This window comes from Corapipo altera, unplaced genomic scaffold (genome assembly GCF_003945725.1).
Source record: "Corapipo altera isolate COAL_440 unplaced genomic scaffold, ASM394572v1 47, whole genome shotgun sequence".
Lineage (NCBI taxonomy): Eukaryota > Metazoa > Chordata > Aves > Passeriformes > Pipridae > Corapipo > Corapipo altera.
Genome location: NW_020884897.1, coordinates 5,832,856 through 5,854,964, shown reverse-complemented (window position 1 = coordinate 5,854,964; position 22,109 = coordinate 5,832,856). Strand labels below are relative to the sequence as shown.

At 38.4% G+C, this 22,109-nt stretch overlaps 1 protein-coding gene across 6 annotated transcripts in view; it reads right to left on the bottom strand.

Moving 5' to 3' along the window:
• Positions 1-2,538: 2,538 nt before the first annotated feature.
• The window catches only part of LARP4B (La ribonucleoprotein domain family member 4B), a 58,109-nt gene continuing 38,538 nt past the window's right edge, over positions 2,539-22,109 (bottom strand). For 5 of the 6 annotated variants that reach the window (XM_027648416.1, XM_027648418.1, XM_027648417.1 and 2 more), the window contains 10 exons: positions 21,660-21,770; positions 21,105-21,158; positions 20,541-20,750; positions 17,253-17,359; positions 16,481-16,735; positions 14,957-15,002; positions 11,914-12,078; positions 7,769-7,893; positions 7,003-7,114; positions 2,539-6,451 (listed from right to left, as the gene is read on the bottom strand). In XM_027648416.1, the coding sequence (XP_027504217.1) occupies positions 6,170-6,451; positions 7,003-7,114; positions 7,769-7,893; positions 11,914-12,078; positions 14,957-15,002; positions 16,481-16,735; positions 17,253-17,359; positions 20,541-20,750; positions 21,105-21,158; positions 21,660-21,770 (1,467 nt within the window). In that variant the 3' untranslated portion in view covers positions 2,539-6,169. The remainder of the gene's footprint in view (positions 6,452-7,002; positions 7,115-7,768; positions 7,894-11,913; positions 12,079-14,956; positions 15,003-16,480; positions 16,736-17,252; positions 17,360-20,540; positions 20,751-21,104; positions 21,159-21,659; positions 21,771-22,109) is intronic. The other variant, XM_027648414.1, reaches the window with a different exon arrangement.

Below are 22,109 nucleotides of genomic sequence, written 5' to 3'. Positions count from 1 at the left end.
CAAAAGGCTGGAGCTCCTGAATTTCACTCACTTGTTCTACCTGGGTTGACATCCCAAGCTGTATGGAGGGCATACATATGACTTTGTTTTGGAAGACATTAGACACATTTCATTATGTACCACTGATTCCATCCATGTAGATTTCTTAGATCCATCCAGCTTTGGTGTGTTTTACAACTCTAAATTCTTCCATTTATCTCTCCTTCCTCAGAGCATCCTTAGCCACGGTAGATTTACTGCTCTGCAGACGCCGCCTGCCTACAGCAAATGGGATGTGAAGCCATCAGACTGCAGGATGGTTTCCACGCCTTACGTGCGTAACACAAGCACACAAAGCAATTTACTCTTTCAAAACTGATGAGAATTTAAGAGAGATTAGGGAGTGATTTTATCTTTGACTCCCTCCCCCCAGCACATATCCCTTTTGCAAAACAGTGAACTGTGTCCAAAAGAGTTGTGAGGGGACAATGCACAGACTCCTCATAGTCTATGACCATGAGACAGATTTAAGATTTAGCACATTTACAGCTTGTACATAATAACCAAGTAGGGTAAAGCAGAAATTGGACTCTTTCTCCTCCCCACTGTGAAAATAAGGCTCAAAAATGATGAAGCTTGATGAGTTGAGCCACGTTCAGCAGAGTGAGTAAGGTTGCACTTAAGCCAAGATTTTTACCCTCCCTTTGTTGTAAGCCAATTGTACCAACACTGAGTTTACTTCAGCTGATTGTAATACTGCTCCTGCCAGGACCAGTGCCAGTCTCCTGTGGACATCAGTTGTGCATTCCTGTCCATTCCTTCATTCTGCTGATGGTACAACAACAGCTTGGGACCTATTCCAAGAAATCCTTTCTCAGTTACTTTTTAGACCAGCCAGTGTGCTGATGTGAGGGAGCAGACAGGCAGGATGGACGTGACACAGTTGAGGCTGGCCAGCCTCTTTACAGGATTTCTGTGCTTATTTGGCATAACAGCTCAGTATTCCATGTGCCACTCCAATAGGAGTTAAATTTCTACCTGATCAGCTTACATTGGGCATTGAAATATAAGCAGGATCTATATGCATGCTGAGAGTGGATGCTGCAGTAATGGGATGGCAACTGGTTGTTACACAGCTTATTCTCTCAAAAGCAGAGATGAAGTGTGTAACGTTACTTTCATCTATAAACCAGCAAAATTTGAAATTCAATCACTTCCTGACTTCAGTTGCACCCATAAAAGCCCAGCTATACCAGGAGGTTTTAACTGAAAGGTCTGTGAAGTAAAAGCATATTAGAAAACTTAAAACTTCATAAAATCTTTTTTCTAAAGAAGCCTTAGGATCAAAGTGCAATGAATCGCAGTTTCTGTGACAATAAGTAATCTCTGGATGCTCAATTGCATGTAATCTTCCATATTCACTCTTTCTCATCATGCCCAAGAGGAAGTGAAATCATGTGTTCAACATGAATGCAGGTGCAACCATCACCAAACATCACCTTGTTCTGGTGAAAACTGTCACTAAGGGGACACTGCCCAGTTTTCTGTGTGAACAAATAAATCCCCAATTTCTGTCAAAGCTGGGGTGCTTCCCAAGAGCCACACTAGGTTTATGGCAACATTGCTGACCTATTTCCATGCATTTTTACACAGTGGTAGAAAACTTTGTCCCAAGGGCAGAACAGGATACTCCATGCTGAAGTGGAAACTGGTTGCCTTCAACTACCTGTAGTCCAGGTCATCACCAAATCCCAAAGTTTAACTGACTTTCCTAACATGGAGAAGCTCACAGTACCCAGTGTACATTGGTATTCCCATATTGCCTTACTCTGCTGACAGACAGCAGCAGGGAAGTAAATCAACAAGCAGCTTAACCTGTCCAGGAACTTACAGAACAACCAGCCTGAGGAATAATACTGCAATACTTCCCAAGATGCTTATAGAACACAGTAACTGTTTATACTTCCACACTTACATCCATTGCTAAACTTGTTCAGATACAGTTGAATGAGAGACAAACCTTAAAAGAAAAAAAAAAAAGGTGCATTACCAAAATATTTTTTTTATGTAGAGAGAAGATATCCCAGAAGTTTTTCTTTCCTAGAGGTAAGACCAGAATAATCTCTGAAGTCATCTAAAGTCAAAAATAAGTCCACGACATCTTCATATTTGAGAGCCATGAAACCAAAGCACCAACCCAAATGTTAAAATACGTATTTAAGACCAAGCCAACACCTTATCTAATAATTTGATGAAACCACTGCTGAAGAGTGAAGTAAACAAAAGACCACATAAGCTTTTTTTGTTTGCTTTAAAAATGTTAACCAGTCATAGTTCCCTAATTGAGACAGATATTGTTGCTTTCAGAGATATGTTATAGAGGTTTCTGCTGCTGCTACATAGCCTTAGGTGATGGTTACAACAGTTGTGTTGAGCAGGAGAGCAAGCAAACATTTTTTTTCCCAAAATTAGAAATATACAATTTCCAAAAATGGGAGCAAAAGACAAAAGGTAATGAAAAATACTGCTGAAGAAAGGTTTAATTAAAAAAATCAGGAATTCAACAGTGCCTAAATCTTTATTTTTCATAACCTACATATTTTTTTTTTCAAATTAGACAGTTTTACATTTTATGACACAAAAGGAAACTTAAATTACTGATAGTTTACATGTAAGCTTGATTCCAGTCTTAATGGAAGAAGAACAAAAACAAAAACCCTCAAAAAGGCTCCCATATTACACTTCTGTTTCATGAATTGGCAGCTGTTAGGTCTCCTTAGGAATCTCAGATTGTCTGCTGCTATTAGTGTAATTGGTTACAAAGCACAAAAGTCCCTACCTGTAGCTACTGAAGGAGATACAGAGATAGGTGTGCACCATTACAGTCAGCTGTTGCTTGTGATACACTGCACCATGTTCCAACAAGGGCCTTTTCCATGCCAACTGCTCAGGGCTTTGAAGGGTAATGCAGCAAGGTAAAAAAAATTGCCGCTGTTCACAGATTTGCAAGCTGTGAGTGACAGTGTCACGGTGAGGGACTGATCTGAAACAACCTTTGGTTTTGAAAGCAACCCTCATTTTTTTTAAATTCCTGGAAAGAGAGTCTCAGATCCCATTTTGACTCGTTTTCAAAATGAAAAGCATCACTACACAGTCCTACAAGGTAAAAATGCCAATTTTCATTACTGCATTCCTGAACCTTTAACTCAGCTACTGCTTTTGGGAGGTTTTTCATTTTAAAAGCCACATTTTAATCTCTCTCTGTATCGTAGCAACAGTCTGCATGCAACTTCACAACTCTACTCCGAAAACTCCATTTTGTCACTGAGTGGGGGGGGAGGGAGAAAAAGAAAATCTTGAAGTAAAATGCAGTAAGGAGAAGTTCTATGGTATGTTACACAGCGATTTGGCGTGTCACCTTGTTGTTGTTTTTTTTTTTTAAAAAAGCTATAAAAACCACGTCAGAGGAAGGTTTAAACTTTTGGTGCAACAGACTGTTGCTGGGTAAGCAGTAATTACAGTGTATTGACCTAGCACAAATGGCAGCAGAATACATTAGAACAGCACAACACACCCTGCTGGTCTCAATATATCACCTCGGGTACCAGCTGAGCATCATGACGAGCCGTACACAGTCGCTGTAAGGAACCACTCGCGATTGTTTGCAGCTGGAAAGCCTTTCACTTGCAGCAGACAAACAAAATGAATCATACAGCTGGCCTAAACCATACACAAATCTAGCTACCGTGTTCACTGCCGCTGGGGAAAGGAGAAGAGTATTAAAAACAATAAATCCAATGACAGAACTAGTTGAGCAGTTTTGGTGATGTTGTCGGGGTCTTATCTCCTCCCACAGCATTCACAAAGTGCGCTTCTTAAACAAACAAACAAACAAACAAAAAAAATCAACAGACTCCGGCATGCCCTGTTTTGACCAATTCTGCAGCATACAACAGGCTGGATTTTAAAATGTCAACTAGTTACCAATCGATGCTTGTAATAGGAGATTTATCAGGAGTCAACTTCTATAGTTACTTTACAGTTCTGTGAATCATGCACTGATACTCTTGAAAGCACACAAGTAAGCTTCAGTGTATATTTTTGCAGCAGTCAAGTTTTTTCCCAATTAGACTTGATTTTTATTAATGACTTTAAAATTACAGTTTGACTGCTGAAACTCATTATTTACATTGCAGAACACTTTTGAATTGGTTAAATCGCTTGTTTTTAGAGGGACTTTGGGAAAACATTTGAGGGCTTTCAAATAAGACTTTCGTTCCATTTCCCTTTTGCAGTGAAGAGGCAGAGTCAGTTCAACACACCAGAATAAAATAAGAAAAAGAAAAAACAACGAATTAAAGTAATATTCAAACCACAACATTTAGTTTATCTACATCCAGCTCAACAGCAACATTTATAATATCAATAATTTTTATCAGATTTTTTTCTTTAGGGTACCTTTTTATATGTTCTGATTATTTACAACTGTACAAGCAAAGCACACACTTCCAAGTGCACATATTTAATACAGTATTGACTATTTGCATTTACAGGTTTTTCAACAATCTGAAAAAGATCAACTGTTTAAGATCTTTAAGGTATATTACAAAAACTGCTGCTAGTTCCTGTACTACAGTATGTTTACCCAGTAAGACCAGTGACAATAGATACATACTGTAACTGAGTAATTCTGTATTCCATTCATGCTAACCCTCCACGGGGTCAGACCTCATTAACTCTAAGCTGTCTTGTACAAAAGTTAAGGCAAAGTCATTTTCAAGTTTAAATAAAATTCAAGTCTTTAAATATTGGATGGAAATAATTCTTTAAAAAAATCAGTTGTTTAAATAAACATTTTTGTGGAATAAACTGTACTGTCATAGTCAGCAGGAATGAGTTTTGTCTGAACTTCCTGCAATTTAAACATTTAAAGAAAAACTTTAGGCATCTTAAAACAAAAATAATTTATATTCAACTTTATTAGAAACTTGCTAATTTAGTGCATCCTTGTCCTTCAGAAAGCGCATCACTTCTAAAGTAAATAAGTGTGAGAAACCTCATCCCAGAGGTAAATATCAGGGATCTCTTCCTCCACCACACAAAACAAACACCACTATCTCACGTCTTGAAAAATTTAAATGCATATGCCAATGCTCGTAGTTACAGGAAGATGTCAACACAAGGCTGACTAAGATATGAACTCTTTCAAAGAGCACTTGGGGCAGAGCTTAAAAAAAAGTCTACACAGAGCACAGGGGTAACCAGAATATACAGCGCTGACTCAGTTAACTCCCTTACAAGCACAGGGAAGCTAAAGTTATCACAAGAAGGCTACACTGCTTTCTCCTGATAACATCCACTCACTAACAGGCTTCACCATCATAGAAGCTCACAGACTTGATTCTTTCTATTCACAATGTGCTTTGTATTTGCAAATTATAACATCAGTTTTATTCTGGAGTGAGAAGATGGTTACTTGCTTGCAGTAAGTCAAAAAAAGGAAATATTTTAGAAAGACTGCTATGGTGCCCCGTAGAATTAATTTTGTGTGTGCAAAACATCAAAAAAAGATTATTTTTTTAAAAAATACTAGAAACAGCTACTCATTTAACCTAAAAGTGCAAGTTCATTTGCTGACACTTAGTACAGCAGCCCAATAAAAAAAAAAATCTTCAAGGTCACATACTAATTTGTAAAATATGTTCTACCTCCTTGCACTCTACACACTAGCTGCCGTTATCAGTCTTTTGGACACTTTAGATATGTACTTGCAGACCTGTTTATTAAAAATATTGCAGCAGCACATTTCTGCTTAACAGTTTAGAAAAAACTCACTATACAGAGCTTGCACTCACACAGCCACAGAGAGGCTTAATAAAAAGTTGATTTTTTTTTTTAAAGACAAATATTTTACACCTTGGAAAAAAAAAATCACACTAAGCTTCACCTCCAATTAAGCACCAATCTAAATGTAAGGTTTAGAACAACTATCCAGAAATACCCAGAAAAATAGAATGTTTGTTCAAGAGGGGAAAAAGTATTTCACAGAAAAATAACTTGCAGGCATTATTATATGCCCAGTATCACTGCAAGCTCCTAACCAGCAACTCATTCTCAGGTATCTTAGTGGGAACATGGGTTTAATTTGTGGGAAGCAGACCTCTTGTCAAATCCCCCCCAGGTGTTAGTTTCACTGAGGAGATTTTGGAGGGGTACTCTGTTCTTTATTTAAGCGTTTGCCAACGGCTGGAGGGGACGATCTGCGTCCTGACTGTCTCCTCTGGTCTTTGGGTTGTCCAGGATGTGACTTTGCAGGAGGAGGTTCTCTGTTTTTCTCTATTGTTTCTGTGGGCTTTCTTTCTTCTTTCCCACATGCTACAGTGTTTGGCTTCTGTTCTTTCTGGGGTTGCAATGTAGGAGGATCCTTAGTTGTTCTCTGGCAAATTTCCGCATAACTAGGTTTTCGCAGTTCCTGTGAAATCAGAAGCAGGACAGAGTTAAACAAAGCACCCTGAGAAAAAATTAATTTACTTTTATGAACAAAAAAAGCTAAAGTCCTTGTCCCCAAAGACTGCTGCACTAAAATATGCAGATGAGGGCTTGACTATGAGGTTTACAGAAGTTGTATAAGACAATCAATCAGAAGACAAGGTAAAATGCAAAACAGTGTTCCAGAAAAATGGAGTACTGGCATAGGGCAAAATACTTCCCATTAAAACAAACTCTAAACCAGCTGAAAGATGATGAATACTCTTGTTTAAATATCAACATGTGCACTAATGCTTCTACCTCAAGTATACTACCAAGGAGAGGATTTGGGTAAGGAGCTATCTTTTGCACTGTTAATTGCATAATTATATCATGTAAGTGATCATGAAGCCATCAACACACAAATTTAAAGCTGCTGGGCAAATTCAGGGTTGCTGGACTCACATGATTAAGCAACACTGGGTAGCAATAAATACTCCGTTAAATGCATCAAACTGTATCCTTAAGAAAAAGTGAAGTAATAAGGTCACTTACTATGGCAGCCCCATTGACTTGTACCGATTTACATGCAGTACTGAGTGAGGAAGAAGAAAGTCTTTCTGTACTCTGTGTCTCTCTCTGCTGTTTATCCACAACCTTGGGGTCCCTGTAAGCATTAGCAGGAAGCAAGGTTCATGAAAAGTGAAACTTCAGGATAGATCAATGATCTAATAATAGGTCTAACAAGTTTGAGTAGGACTATAAGTAGTTATAGCTATAATTTGCCTAGCACATGATGACTAGCATTGCTTTTTAAAATGTTATCAAATTTTAAAAAGTATATTCTCGTGGAACTTGACACTACCTGTAATTCGTGATGTTCTGATAGCATTTGGTTATTCAGTTATCTTTCCCCTGATACTGAAACACCTCAATTTGATTTGCAGGTTCCAAATAAAGTGTTACAAAAACTTTCTTTACGGTATGGACATCAGTACTGCCCACAGGACCATGGGTTTACTCTCCATGCTTCAGAGTTGGCTAAATACAAGACAGTAAGGTATTCGTTAAACTTCTAAATACTTGCAGAAACCAAAACACAACACTAAACTTTGGTCTGCTAAATGAATATTGAGTCACTGTTATGATATTGTTCAGAAATTAAACTTTATTGCCTTTACTACAAGTACAATACACAACAAAATATTACTTCTTTCACTGATTAAGATTTTAATAGCTATTTACATTGTTCCGCCTGATGAAAGGAAACGCAAATGTGATTCAGAGCAGAATAATTATACCCATGTAATTAAGTGCTTACTCAGAAGACTGGGGTGGCGAAGGAGACCTTTCAAAGGTCCTGGGCAATGTAGAAGAGACCGGTAACAACGGCTCTCGAGGAATTCCTGACGGAATAGTGTTTGTACTTGCATCCACATTAATGTTCTGAAGGAGGAAAAAAGGCACAGAAGGACAATCATAATATCCAATTAATATGGTTTGCCTGAAAATTAGCACAACCAGGAAACACCTAACAATTGATTTATAAAGATAAATTAACTATAGGAAGGTACAGAAGGAGCCAATATATGTATTATAACAAGTATGTTATTTTTTCCTTTACATTTACTTAGAAACACAGACAAATAAATAACACACTGCAGTTGTTTCCAAAAAAGTTGTAAGCTTAGGTCCCTTTGGGACATACCTGGCTGACAAACTTAGTTAGAATCATAGAATCATTAAGGTTGAAGAAGACCTCCTACGATCAGCATTCAACCTTTGATCAATCATCACCTTGTCAGCTAAGACCATGGCATCATGTGCCACATTCAGTTGTTCCCTGAACACCTCCACTTCCCTAGGCAGTCTGTTCCAGTGCTTAATTACCCTTTCAGTGAAGAAATTTTTCCTGATGTTCATCCTGAACTTCTCCTGGTGCAGCTTGAGGCCACTTCCTCTTGTCCTGGCCCTGGTTTCCTGGGAGAAGAGACCAAGCCCCACTTGGCTACAACCTCCTGTCAGGGAGTTGTAGAGAGCAATAAGGACTCCCCTGAGCCTCCTTTTCTCCAGGATAAACAACCCCAGCTCCCTCAGCTGTTTCTCATATGACTCACTCTCCAGACCCTTCATGAGCTTTGCAGCCCTTCCCTGGACATGTTCCAGCATCTCAATGTCTTTCTTGTAGTGAGGGACCCAAAACTGAACACAGGATTTGAGATGCAGCCTCACCAGTGCTGAGTACAGGGGGACAATCACTGCCCTGGCCCTGGCCACACTATTCCTGGTACAGGCCAGGATACCATTGGCCTTCTTGCCCACCTGGGCACGCACTGGCTCCCATTCCACTGGCTGTCAACCAGAACACCCAGGTCCTGTCCCACAGGGCCACTTTCAGACACTCTTCCCCCAGCCTGTAGCACTGCAGGGTTTGTTCTGAAAGAAGTGGAGGACCCAGCACTTCACCTCGTTGAACCTCATACCCTGGTCCATTGATCCAGCCTGTCCAGATAACTCTGCAGAGCCTTCCTGCCCTCTAGCAGATCAACTCTCCTGCTCAACTTGGTGTCACCTGTGAACTAATTGAGGGTGCCCTCAATCCCCTTGTCCAGATCATCATTAAAGTTATTAAACTGGACTGGCTCCAATATTGAGCCTTGGGGAACAACACTAGCAACTGGAACCAGTGACTTCTTTCAGCCTGGAGATTTTGCACCTGCTGGTGACAAAAAAGCACGCTTTGCATCTGTTCATGTAACCACAGGCAACCTATGAAGATAAAAGTCTCCTAGAGCCATGCACTAAGAACTGTCTTCTTCAAAGCTCTAACTCTCCATCGTCCCAACAGCTGGTGCAAATAACCCCAAACCTTAAAAACCCAAAGTTTCTGCAAACTAGGATCTGACCATCATTTAGAAATCCTTTTCTTATGCTATAGCACAATTTGCTGCGAAGCAAAAGAGGCTTTTTCCATAGCCCTCAAAAGATTCTGCTAGTGCCAAGTGATACTTGTGCACTGCCAAACTGTACTTCTGGAAAAAGGCCAAATAGGTTCAAGATGCATATAATGAATTTAAATTGGCACAAAATAAGAAAAGAGAGAGACAATTCTGTATCCTGAAAAATATTTCTCACATTTAAAACCATTTTGTTTGTTTTAAAGGGTGCTCCATTCTTTGTACTGTTTGTGACCTGTCTAAAACCTGAAAAGATTCTGGTATGCTGAAGGGAAAGCAATGGGAAAACACAAGCACAGAAGGAACAAGACAGTCATTCCTTCCCCCCAGCCCAGCCACCGTTCAAAGGGCATAAACCTAAGACTCTTGGGGTCACTGTTAGAAAGGAAAAGGGTATTTGACATCACTGTTTTAAAATCAGGCAGGATAGATTATTGCAGTAGATCTAAGCCTAGTCTGACTCAAAGCAAAAGTAAGACAGTAAAAAGGTGGATATTTAGAAATAAAAGAACAGCTTCTATAGTTTTACTTACTATAACAGTGTGTGCAAAGGCTTGAAGTTGCAAGCTGCTGAGCATTCTGGCCCAAGTGCATCAGAACTTGCAGGTACACAGTTAAGTGTGAATAGTTTCAAGCCAAGCAGACATGCAAGTGCTGTTCCTTGTCAAAACAGCCCTTGATCTCACGTGCTGCATTTCCTAGTTACAAAATGTGGGATCATTACCACCTGCCATTCCCCAGAGCTACACCTAGAAGAGCACCACAAAGCAGAGAGCATAAAGATATGATGCTTGGATAACTACTGTTAAAAATTATACGACTTTAGCCCACTCAGCTTCTGTACATTGAACTTGCCCATGTATAAAACAAGAGAAGCACTGTGTAACTCTACTTCAGTGCTCTGTAACTCTACATCAGGTGACATGAAAAAATATTGAGATCAAAGTGAAAAGCAGACTGTATACATTGGCAAGATTCTGATGTTAGCTCAAACACCTTTGTAAAAGAAAACAATTGCTCTTTGGAGCCAGTTGCCATTATCTTATTCTTTATTTAAATGCCAACAAGGAAAGGCAGCATAATCCCTTTCCTCTGTACAATGGTACAGAATAACTCCTGTAAACTGGAAAAATAAACTTGAAAACTGAAGCTTTTCAACGTGTCAGTGCATTGCACTATCACAAAACTTCAGTGCCTGACCGATAGGAAAACTGCCTCTACAGGGGAGAAGTGTAAGTTCTTTACAATAAGTACAAAGCAAGTATTAGATTTGTAATGGGGAAACAAGGCGTTTTCAGCTGCAGGACTAATAACAAGTGCTGGAACTATATTTAAAACATGAAATACAATAGTAAAAAAATACTTCACAACTAATAGAGGTATGATACCTTAAAAATGGATACGTCTTGGCCAAAAAGAGCCTGTAATCTGTAGTACTGACAGTAAGTTAAACTGCTCTTACCATGGCTCTGAACTGCACATTCCCTCTAAAAGCAACCCTGGAACATAGCTGCCCCTGTTACCACTTGCAGGATGCAGAGCAGATAGTTGTATGTACAATCACTGCTTTGGGTGCAGGCTGCCCTGCTGCTTCCCCTTCCCTTGACCAAAAAATACCCCATATCCACCACTGACATGTGGGCACCAAAGAAAACACTTCTGCAACAGGCTGGTTTTAGAGACAACACATAAGAGATTTTGGTGTTTCACCAGGTTGACTTGAATTGCTAATCCAGGGGTTAACTTCTTCAGTTGTGGTACCGCTAGAAAAACAGAAGTTAAATTAGGGCTAGCAAAAGCCAATATAGACTTCCATAGCCTAGAGTGTTCCATAGTGCAGAGGGCTATATGAGTCCTTCTGGAGGAGAACATACTGTCACTCACAGATGGCATGCCAGAAACAGTTCTAAGAATGAAATCTATGAACAGCTACTGAACATTAATTTTCAACTGCATCTCTACTACATCTATAAATCAGTGGTTGCCAAGTTATCCTGGTGTATTTTTATCTTTCTGAGCAATATGACAAGACAACGCTGGGATCCAGCTGGTTTTGGTAACAGTTCTTGTTCCAGCTATGATGCCGTGTGTACTGAGATCATGTAGGCAGCTTCATTATTTTGGTGCTTAAAAGTTTGTCTCTGTCACTTTAAAGCGTTTCATATACAACTTAGAAGTCTTTCAAACAGGAGGAAAACGTATCACATACTTTTCACCTGAGTCTATCAAAAAGCCAGAGGCAGTTAAGAACAGCAAAGAGCATATTTTCTAATCTCTGCTATTAACATCTACTTATTATACTGGTGCTCATACTCCACACCAAAGAGAATACGCAAGAAATTCTAAGATGTAAGAGAAAAAGGCAGCAGCACATCATTTGACAGCTGAAAAGCATTCCTTACAACCCACGTAAACTCACAAGTTATTTCCACCCATAACCCACCAAATCTGAAAACAACAGGTATGCAATTCTCTGGTTTCCCAACAAAAATGAACACCTACTACTCACTCTTTCTTTTGATGTTCCTATTACCACATTGGACAGTCGGTTTTCAAATAGGTCTTCGGTCTTCAAATTGCCAGCAGCCCCGGGTAATGGAGGAAAGCTAGATAAACCCAATTCAAAGCTGGGAGATGGAGGTTTTACGGGTGGTGGAGACTGTGTTTGGCCTCTCTGGAATAGAAATAACATGTGGAGGTTACTGCACTAGATGACAGAAAAGACATGCAACTCAAAACTGTATTTTGCACAGGGAAGCCCTAGAGAACTCCCAAGAAAACTACACAGTACCAAGATGCTTTCCTTTTCCACTGCTGCCCTTGATATATGTAATTATTATATAAGTGATATTGGTATAGTAAGAAAAATCTTCTCACTGACCCTTCCTTCAGGACAGACACACTGACATAGAAAGGAAAGCACTGGTTTAGGTGTCACGATATAGCGAAAATATGAAGCCCATTTATGTGTAGTTGGTAACATTCTAAATAAAAGACAGGAGTCAACAGGAATCTTATTTTCAGATTTATCAAGAAATGGCAAGACAGCATGCCTTGCATGTAGTACAGACAACAGCAATTTTCATCTAATTACCATGAACTTATATGGTCACTATGTAAAAATGCAAAGATAAGTGTCAAAACTATTTTTGAAACAGAGAATTCACTAAAAAATCACTAAGCCTATGAAGAAAAACAATGCCCCAGGCAAAAAAAAAAACCAAACAAGATCAGTGGGCTAAATGCAACCATTATGCAATACAGACAGCAGTTAAGGAGTTACAAGTATCACAATTAAAGATCACTTGAGAGGACTGCTTGTAAGGATTTACAAAGCTACATTCTATTTACACGGAAAAAATAAAATTCCTTTTGTAATATGCTGTAACTGAAGTTACCAATTAACTCCATCTGCACCATGCAAACAAAGAAGTAACTGTTTCTTGACTGTGCTCAGGCCTGTGCTAAGATGATCTCTGCCACAAAATGCCAAATGCAAAGCAATCTTTGAAACAGCTCCTATTTTGAAAAGGAAAATATGAGTATATAGTCAAGATGGTCTGAATGGGAGAACAATGCTTCTGGACAAAAAGAGCAACAGATACAAGACCACCTTTGAGTTCTTTTCACAAACTACAAATTATGTCAAAAGAAGTGTGTGTCAAGAGGGAGGTGGGGAAATAACAAATACAGAAGCAAGAACAACTGCAACTCCCAGGACTGCTACTGACCCAGCATTACCCCCAGGACATGATCTAAGAGTGCTACAGCAACCAAGACTGCACACCTCCAAAATTGAAGTCTGTGACCTTTGGCAGGTCATCTGAGAGAGACTACACTTATCCAGCTCAAACTGCAAGAGGAAAAGCTTGGGTTTTTTTAAGAATCATTCTTCAAATCATAGCACTTGCTTTTCTTAAAGTGGACTGTACTTCTGCAATAGAAACTTGTATGTTACAAACACTAAGTTACACAGTTGAGTCCTAAAAACCCCAACATACTAAGAGTCAAATAGCATTAGCATCTTAAATTAGCAGGATGAGGGAAGAGTTGAATGAATTTTAAACTAATTGCCTAAAATTTCTCATGTTAATTTGTTACAAGTTGAGTAATTGGCTTATGACTGTAACCTCAGAAACAATCTGATCAAACAGTTCCATGCTCTTTTTCATGCAAACATGCATACTCTCTAAATTTTTCCTTTTAAAGAAAGATCTTCTAAAGAAGTCATTACTCCATTCAAATACAAATGGTTTTAGTGACGTCCTGTGTACACTATCTAATGGCTACAGCATCACACAAGAACTAGGATGCTGGATTCAATTATTTCCACAGTCTAAAGGGGTCATATTTTAATCTTTTGCTTCAGAGTGTGCTCCTTCCCACTGTACACAGTCATGTGTGTGCAGCAGCTCTCACCTCTGCTCAAGGTACATCACTGAACAGGACACTGAAGATTCCTGAGCCAAAAGAGACTAAGGAATCTGGCTGCACAGGCTGCAATTACAGCCTGGTGCTGAGAGAAGAGAACCGTGGGCCTCCAAAGAAGTCACAATTTCCTGTTTTGACACTCAGTTAAAATAACCTTTGCAGTCAGTTCACTCAGAAGTGTCACTCTGCTCAGTAAGAGCGTCCAAGGTAATCCTTCAACTCCAGTCACTCACACACTTAACCTGTACCACTTCCTTGTTCTTTCAAATACAGAAAAAAGTTATTAGGAAAACCTCAATCTAAAAATTCAAGCGGTTTTGAAAGGGTAAAATAAAGAAGTCCAGGGAATCCTACATGTAATCTGATCTCACTGGCTTTGGGAAGGTTTGACAAGAACTAAAAGCAACCAAAGGGAAGGAATCACTTGCTAAACCTTCATGCTCCTTTATCTAAGTTCACTAAGGCTACTCAACAGCAGGAGCCACAAACACACAAATGCAATGATTCCAGACCTGTAGGGAAGTGTTATGGCTCATGCAGTAATGTTATTTTACAAATGCAACATGAATAAGGAAATAATCTGGTTCAACTTCATGAACATGCCAAGTGTGGCAAAAACGAATTGCAGAGAAATTACTGCTTTTATCACATCAAACCTTAAATCCTATAAAAAAAATTTTATTCTCTTCTACAGAATTCTAGTGCAGCCTTTTCAAATATCAAGGCTATTTTGGTATTAACCTTGAATTTCGGTTTACCAAAACCACAATAGTTCAGTAGTGTCAGCATACCCTTACCAAGTGGCTCTTGAAGAGGCATTTAAGAAACAGAACAACTTCATAATTAACATTTCTGCTACACATTATGACACCAGGATGTATGTCCTTTAACACCTACATGAACGTATAATAATGAAGTATTAAGTGTTTTGAACTTGAGCTTAGCTGTTTAGCTCACCCTGAATGTGAACACTGGCAAGTTGACAAAGTAACACTAAGACGGAAATTTTTTGCTACTGTAAGAGTAATTTTAACTTTGTCACCCCCTACTCCACCTAATATCCATACTTTTGCCTTGTTACCCTACATTTATTATAGATGAATAAGATCACAAACACTCACTGTAAACTTGTCCTCCCTTTTCTTCCGGTAGCCATATGAGTTTTTCCTAAGGGAAAGAAAGCAGAAATCAAAACCTTGCCTAAAAACGGATGGAAAACAGTTAATGAAACCAAGTGAAATTAATTCAAATTGCTATTTTATCCATCTTCATTCTCCATCCATTTTCCTTAAAACATTATTAAAAAATGTTTTAAGGAAAAATTCCTAGCAACCTCTCATTAAAATAAAGGTACAGATCTTATGCAAGTCAGCATAAGAATATACTGGTTACAAGTAATTCCTGTGTTAAAAGCATCTCAGTGCTGGTTACATAGAAGGGTTAGACAAAACATTACAATATCCAAAGTTTTAGGATTTTTTTTTTTTTAATACCAATGTAAGCTTCCAAATATAGCTAACTATTTTCAGTTCAGGTAAAGCTCCTCCAAAACATTTTCAGCACTTTTCCCCCACCCGTTTCAGGTTAAGCCCCTCCAAGCAGGAGTTTAAAATCTGCAATGCATTTTAATTTGGTTTCAATATATTTTCTAATTTTTTTGTTTGACTTTTATTATTCTAAATGTATTAAATACTGAAACATCAGAATATAAACCTAAGTACTGACTACTCCTGTAAATTTTTTGTAGTCTATAGTTTGAGTAATCTTGTTTCCTAAGTTCTTAATCATACTTTCATCCATTAGTTATAACACAATTTGGCAAATTAGATTTAGAAAAGTATTACAGTACTTGCACAAAATCCCCACTTAATTTTGCAATGATACAAGTCTAAAATAGGATCATCTGCAAAACATTCAACTTATCTTCCAATTCAGTAAGTCACTCAAAATATGATTTACTTAGAGACAAACACAGCCATTATCAAAGCTGCACAATGCTTTTATAAAGCACTTATTAGAACCCTACTGTATTTAACAAGATTCCAAGATAACCCTGTTAAATTCTCACATTATTATTGGTACCATTGATTTTCAGCTCCCCAGATAGCTGGTTTTGTTCTTTGTTTCTTTGCTTTTTAAAACTACATAACAATAGTTTCCCTAGTTGCATGTAGCCCTTTTTCCTCGCTCCACACCAATCCATCATCTTTGTTCTGTCTATGTCCAATTTGGTCAAAATTCTTTCAACTGAAAAAGTTAGGAATCAGCACTGCTAGTAGAGGTTCAGGTGCACTGCTGAACAATGGAATGGGCAGAACTTCCTCATTAAAGTCAAGCAAATAATATACAAAAACTTTCTTACACCAGATGAAGAAACGAGGGAGGATCAGATCTTACGGCTGTACATTGTTCATCAGTTGCCATTAATGATTTTCATCTGGTAGGAAAGTATGCAAGTCCACTTTGCACCTGTTCTATATTTAACGCTTCCTATGAAGTACTTTTCAAGATTTTATTTTTGAGGAGACAATCTCATCTTAAAGCAGTATTGAAAACAGTCACAACACCACACCTCTGCACTGAACGGAGTAGTTTAAAAGCAGCAATACTTGGCTGTTCAGAGGACAACTACAGAGTGCACTCACCTTCCTCTCCCCAGTCCAGGAGACGAGTCAACGCTGCTCTGTTCCATCCGCCCAGTTCCTACTTCCCTCTTGGTGTAACTGGTAGTAGCACTCTGCATCCGTGTCCTGCTTTGTCCCGGCTGCCGCGTCTGTGGACTCCTGACGCCATTGATTAAACGATCAGCAGAAAAGTTGAATATTGTAGGACTGTCTAGAAGCCCAGGTCCCCTCTCTGCACTGGGTATTGTATGTCGTATATGAGACTTGCTAGGATTCCTATAAATTCAAAAGTCATTTCAACATACATACTAGGAGAGATCTTCTGAGGCCTAAGCCTGTACACAGGATTCAGAAGAAGCAAGATCTTCAGTCCTTTATTGCGTATTTCATGTATAAGAATGATCAACATTCATTTTAACAGGTCAGGTGAATTATCAAAATGAACCTTTTCACTCTCTATTTTCAACTAAGCCTTTACCTAAAACCTACTTGGAATGGAAAATACTACATGACTAATCCTGCTGATCATGTCATCTTTCAGAATATTTCAGCTGAATACCCTAAATCATGGAACAGACAAGTTCTCAGTTTCCAGACTGTCCATTTACATTTTGAAACAGGACCCTCATTAACAACAGGAGCACCATCTGCCCTTTCGCCTCACTTAACCTTGCACCAGTTTCAGTTTCACAAGTGACCTCAAGGTAGCTGGTGTTACTAATATAAGCAGATGAAAACCCCACGTGCCAGATAATACAACAGCTGTATATTGTTAAAAGATAGCTGAACTTGCCTGTTCCTGGGAGGATATTGTCTGAGTGTTGTCAATGGAGAAGCAGCAGGCTTGAAGGTTGGAGATGTGAACCCATTGATAAATCCAGTATTTGGAAATGGTGTCACCTAAAAAAACATATTTCATGCTCATCACTATAAAGAAAATCAGTATTATTTTTTCTTAACCCTGTATTTTATGTCATTCCCTGCAGGACAGTACTTAAAAGATTGGCTCAAACAGCAATAAAGCATTTGTCCAGTGCCTTGTAACCAACTTACAGATGTTGTTTTTTGAGATGACAGCCACTACACATATTCAACTCCTGATAATTTAAGAGGATTGAAAAACATCAAGTCAAAATTCTTGGAGCTAAGTTAAATAGCTCTCCTATTTCACACCATCCTATGCAGGACTTTGGAGTACACAGATACTTTTTCATCAAAGACTCTCTAATCTACATAGTCTGTAATTGTTTTTCTTATAATTCATATGTGAATCCCCCCAACAAGAAAAAAAAAGTCTTTTTAGTTACTCATTTTACTTCCATGTGATACCTAAATAAAGCCCAGAGAATAAATGGATGTTAAGTGGAGCTCTGATGCTTTTCATATCTTACCACCTTATTCCACATGTGAAATACTGTCTCCTTGTCTGAAAAAGCAATATTAGCAGAAGACTTCCTGGCGTGGGTGCATATCAGTGTCTTGTATTAACAAGATATCTCAAAACCTGAAGCATGCTCAAAGTAATTTTTCCAACCTAACTAGCACACTTTTGTCCTTTTTATTTAAATGTACAAGTGAGTTTCATTTAGGAAATGTTACTTTTAGCATCAGGAAATGCTTGCTAGTCTTCTCCCCCTGAAAATAACTACAATGCAGAACAGTAAGAATCTTTCTACATTTTATTAAATGATGAAAAACAGCTGGGAGCAACACCATTTCCTATAAAGGTATCTTTAAACTTGACTGAGCTTTCTTGCAGAAGTTAAATCACTTATTGATGGAAAAGAAAATTAACACCAAAGCTGTCCTGTGTCAAACTACTGTTAGCCTAACCCAGCATGCACGACAGCAAATGCTACCTCAGACTCCACAAAAAGGCCACTAGGAGTGTAATAAATCTCTTTGAGGAACAGAGTTTCACCAAAATACTGCTTTGAAGTACTTTCTGGTTTAAGAGTTACAACTTGAATGCTGCAAAATTCCATAAAAGCTAGTAAGCCTGAATAACAAGAAGACACTAAACATACTAAAGGAAAACAAGTTTAATTCACTGCTTAAAGGGACCTTAGCAATGTTCAACCCTTCTTTCTTTATAATGATGGATGATCCTTTTGGAAGAAAAAAAATGTTTGTTGGTGGTTTTTTTTCTATTTTCCAATAATACCAAAAGCATCTCCACAGAAGTCACCTGCCTCAAACATACTTTTTAAGTTTTTTTTCCCCTCCCAAGCAGGACAAACTAGATATTTTCTCATACACTATTAAGTACGTGATGAAGAACCAGGTAGTTTTAGAATTGAGGACATGTGTTGCCATATTCTAGTTTCAGAACAAAAATGGTATGCCTGCACTACTGAGTGTATTCAACCTCAAACTAGAGATGAGAGAAAGTACTGTTAGTGCTTATGCTGAAGCAGAAGAGAGAAGTTTCTGCTATAGAGAACACACAGAGTTCTCAGAATATCCTGAGTTGCAAGGGACCCACAAGGATCACAAGGCCAACTCCTAAGAGAATGACTCATACAGGGATCAAACCCGCAATATTTTCATACAAGTCTCTACATGCAAACTGTAACCCTGTCTCATGAAAATTATTCCTGTGTCATGGCTCCTCATGGTCCCTGTTCTCCTCAAGTGATTTTTATTCAAATATAGCTCTTCCTAAAAAAGAATCAAGAAACATCATGTTACATTCATGTATGTAAAATGGAACTAACCAATGACAATACACTGCAAAACAGTGGGAGATAAAGCTCAGACAGTTAATTTTCTGTTTTGACTAAGAAAGGTACAAGCTCTTTAATGCTGGCAAACTTGTAATGTCTTTCCCAAAGGACAGAACTGGTAAGTGTTCTGGAACACAAAAAGTTCCAGGACAACATAAGGCAGGTACACAGTATGTTGTGGCCAATTAATCTATGTCTTCTACAGCAGTCTCATCCAGCTACTTCAGTATCCCACAGCAAGACTGCAGTAGTCAGTCTTAGTTTATCTAGAAGAACATTCACATTCATTGCTGCTTACCAAGGAAGTAGCTTTTGCCTTCCCTTCAAGGGCTCTGGTTACCTTCCCTGCCTGTGAAGTCTTTAGCACACCAACTTTTTAATTAGCTTGCTATTCAGAACACAAGAAGTTTGCATAAGTTTGTTTAAGGACATGTTAATCCCCTGCCAAAAAACCTTTAAAGAACTTCTAATTTTGAGCATTGCTACCCTTGTTTCTTTAAGCTGCAGGTAAAAAGGCATTTCCAGAGCAAAGAAAGAGGCTCCAGCTAGGAACCCTTAGTCTCCCAGTCATTACAGGAAACTATGTTCCTGTTAGTTTTTGTAGAATAACAAAGGCAGACTAAAAGAGGCCAAGGTGATTCTGATGGGACTGTCACAATGGAGAAGATGGAAGCAGGACTGCAGGATGAAAAGGGTGTCCCATTAGAATATATAAGGACTATTCCTATCACTCTAGCTTTAAGGCTTACCAATAGCCTCCTTAAGAAAATTTTTTTAAAAAAAGATAATTTAAAAGTGATCTTTGTAATTGGCAAAAGTAATTTTATTTTTTTATTGCCAAAAGACATGTTACTTTTGCACAGAAAATATTTTGCTTTAAGAACATGACAAATAGCATAATTCAGCATGTCAACCTAGAGCCTAATTTCCTGCTAGAAGATCAAGATATCACATTATCCTTATCTATCTGATTCCATTAAGTTTATTCTGTACATATCAGATCTGCTTTTTCTGGTATTCACATACATATTCTGAAGATCTAATTTCTAAAGAAGCTTTAACCCATTGTTAGAAGAAATTCTTACTAAGATTTCTTTTGGTAATGCTTAGTTAATAATCTTTACTAAAGAACTGCCTCAAAAAGAATCACACTCCAGCCTGAGACCACATACAATTTTCAAATAATCCATCTTTGTACACCATGGGAAGGATTCTGAAGGACTGTTTTTCAAGAAGAACTCAAATCTTAAGCTCCCCTTTTCAGGACACATATGCTTCCTACACCACAGTACTTTGTAAGAAAATGGTACCAAACTTTGAAAAGAATAGAACTGCTTCACAATCAAGAGACTTACCAATGAAGGGTCAAGGTAGCTGTGTGTGGCTGACCAGGTCTGTGGGCCAATTAAGCTGTACAATGGGAAGTGCTGCTGGGGACTGTATACTGGAGGTATGTAAAAGGATGTTGTGTAACGCTGCTGCGTGTAGAGGTTCATATCCAGAGGTCTATATCCATTCTTTGGCAAAAATGTGTTTATAGCTATTGCCTTTGCTTTTATCCTTGCCTGTAAAGGAGATAAGATTATTTACTACAGCAGCCTTTCCAATTATATCAGGATGGTTCAAACCAGCAGCTCTCAAATTTTAAATGGACACTTGTCAGTAACTGCTTTCTCCTTCAAGGACAGCAGGAACAGCTCAATGCTTCCCTGCTGCCTGATGCTGGGCTGGATATGCCAACGTCAGAAAGGAGGAAAAGGAGAAGTAGCATTGTATGTGCTACATTTCAAAACCTAACTCCAGGTCACGTGGCTCCTGAGACTGCACCACTTAAATTTATATTAGAAAACACAGTGAACGCCACAAAAACCAGAAAATACCCACAAGCTTCCCCCCAAACCCCATAAAGTTCTATTTACCTTAATTGGTTTTCCTTGGAAAGTTTTCACTTCTTCTCTAAGGTATCTGTAAGCCTTTAAAAAAAGTAATTATCTTATTTGTCACATATAATTTAAACACAGGAAACCTACATTTTGGTAAGACTTACATTGGTAGGCTAAGTCTACTAATAATTCCTGGAGTGTCTGCTAATGTTGCACTATAGAAAACTCATATATAATCTGCGTTCATCAAAATTTAAGTTATCACTGCAGAAGTGCTTCAGTAGCATTAAAATAAGACTTTAATGACTGAAGCATTTCAATGGTTCACCCAAAATATCAATGTTGTCTGTACAAAAAAATCATAGCTTTGGCCAGGACACCAAAGATAAAGATGAACAAGATAAAACTCTTAAGAGTTGTGTTTAGTAGTAGATAGTACTAGCTCAGGGGAAGCATTACTGTTTTTAGAGGTTTGGGTATTATTCTTTTTCATTGTTACACATTTGTAATACTGTTTAAGATCTGTCAATTCACCCTCATCTCATCCTTGTTTACTATTACATTCTAATATGCTTCAAAAAATAGGGTTACCTGCTGTGCATCGGCTTCGGATTCAAATGTGATGAACCAATTGTCATTATAGGCAAACTCACAGTTGATGAACTTAGGCAAATTGTCTCCTTTGAAAAGTGCTTCAACCTCCTGAAGAAAGTGGTTTGATAACGAGGTAGAGAGAAGGGTGGAATAAAAAAAAAAAAAAGATGGAGAGAAGAAAATATCAATTTGAAGTGCAAAACTTTGGAACTCCCAAGCAAGAAAGAGAGAAAGTACTTTCAGGTTTACAAAACAGAACTGAGGAGTTCAGAACACCTGCAGCAGCAATATCTCTCTCCAATCTACCTGCTAGCTAGGAGGAATTCAAACAAGCACTGTCTAAGGCCATAATGGAAGAGAAGTTGCCTGCTCCCTTTAAATATGGGGGGATAAACTATTTAGGCCATAGAGAGACATTTAACCTTGTCATCAAGTACAGAAAGATGT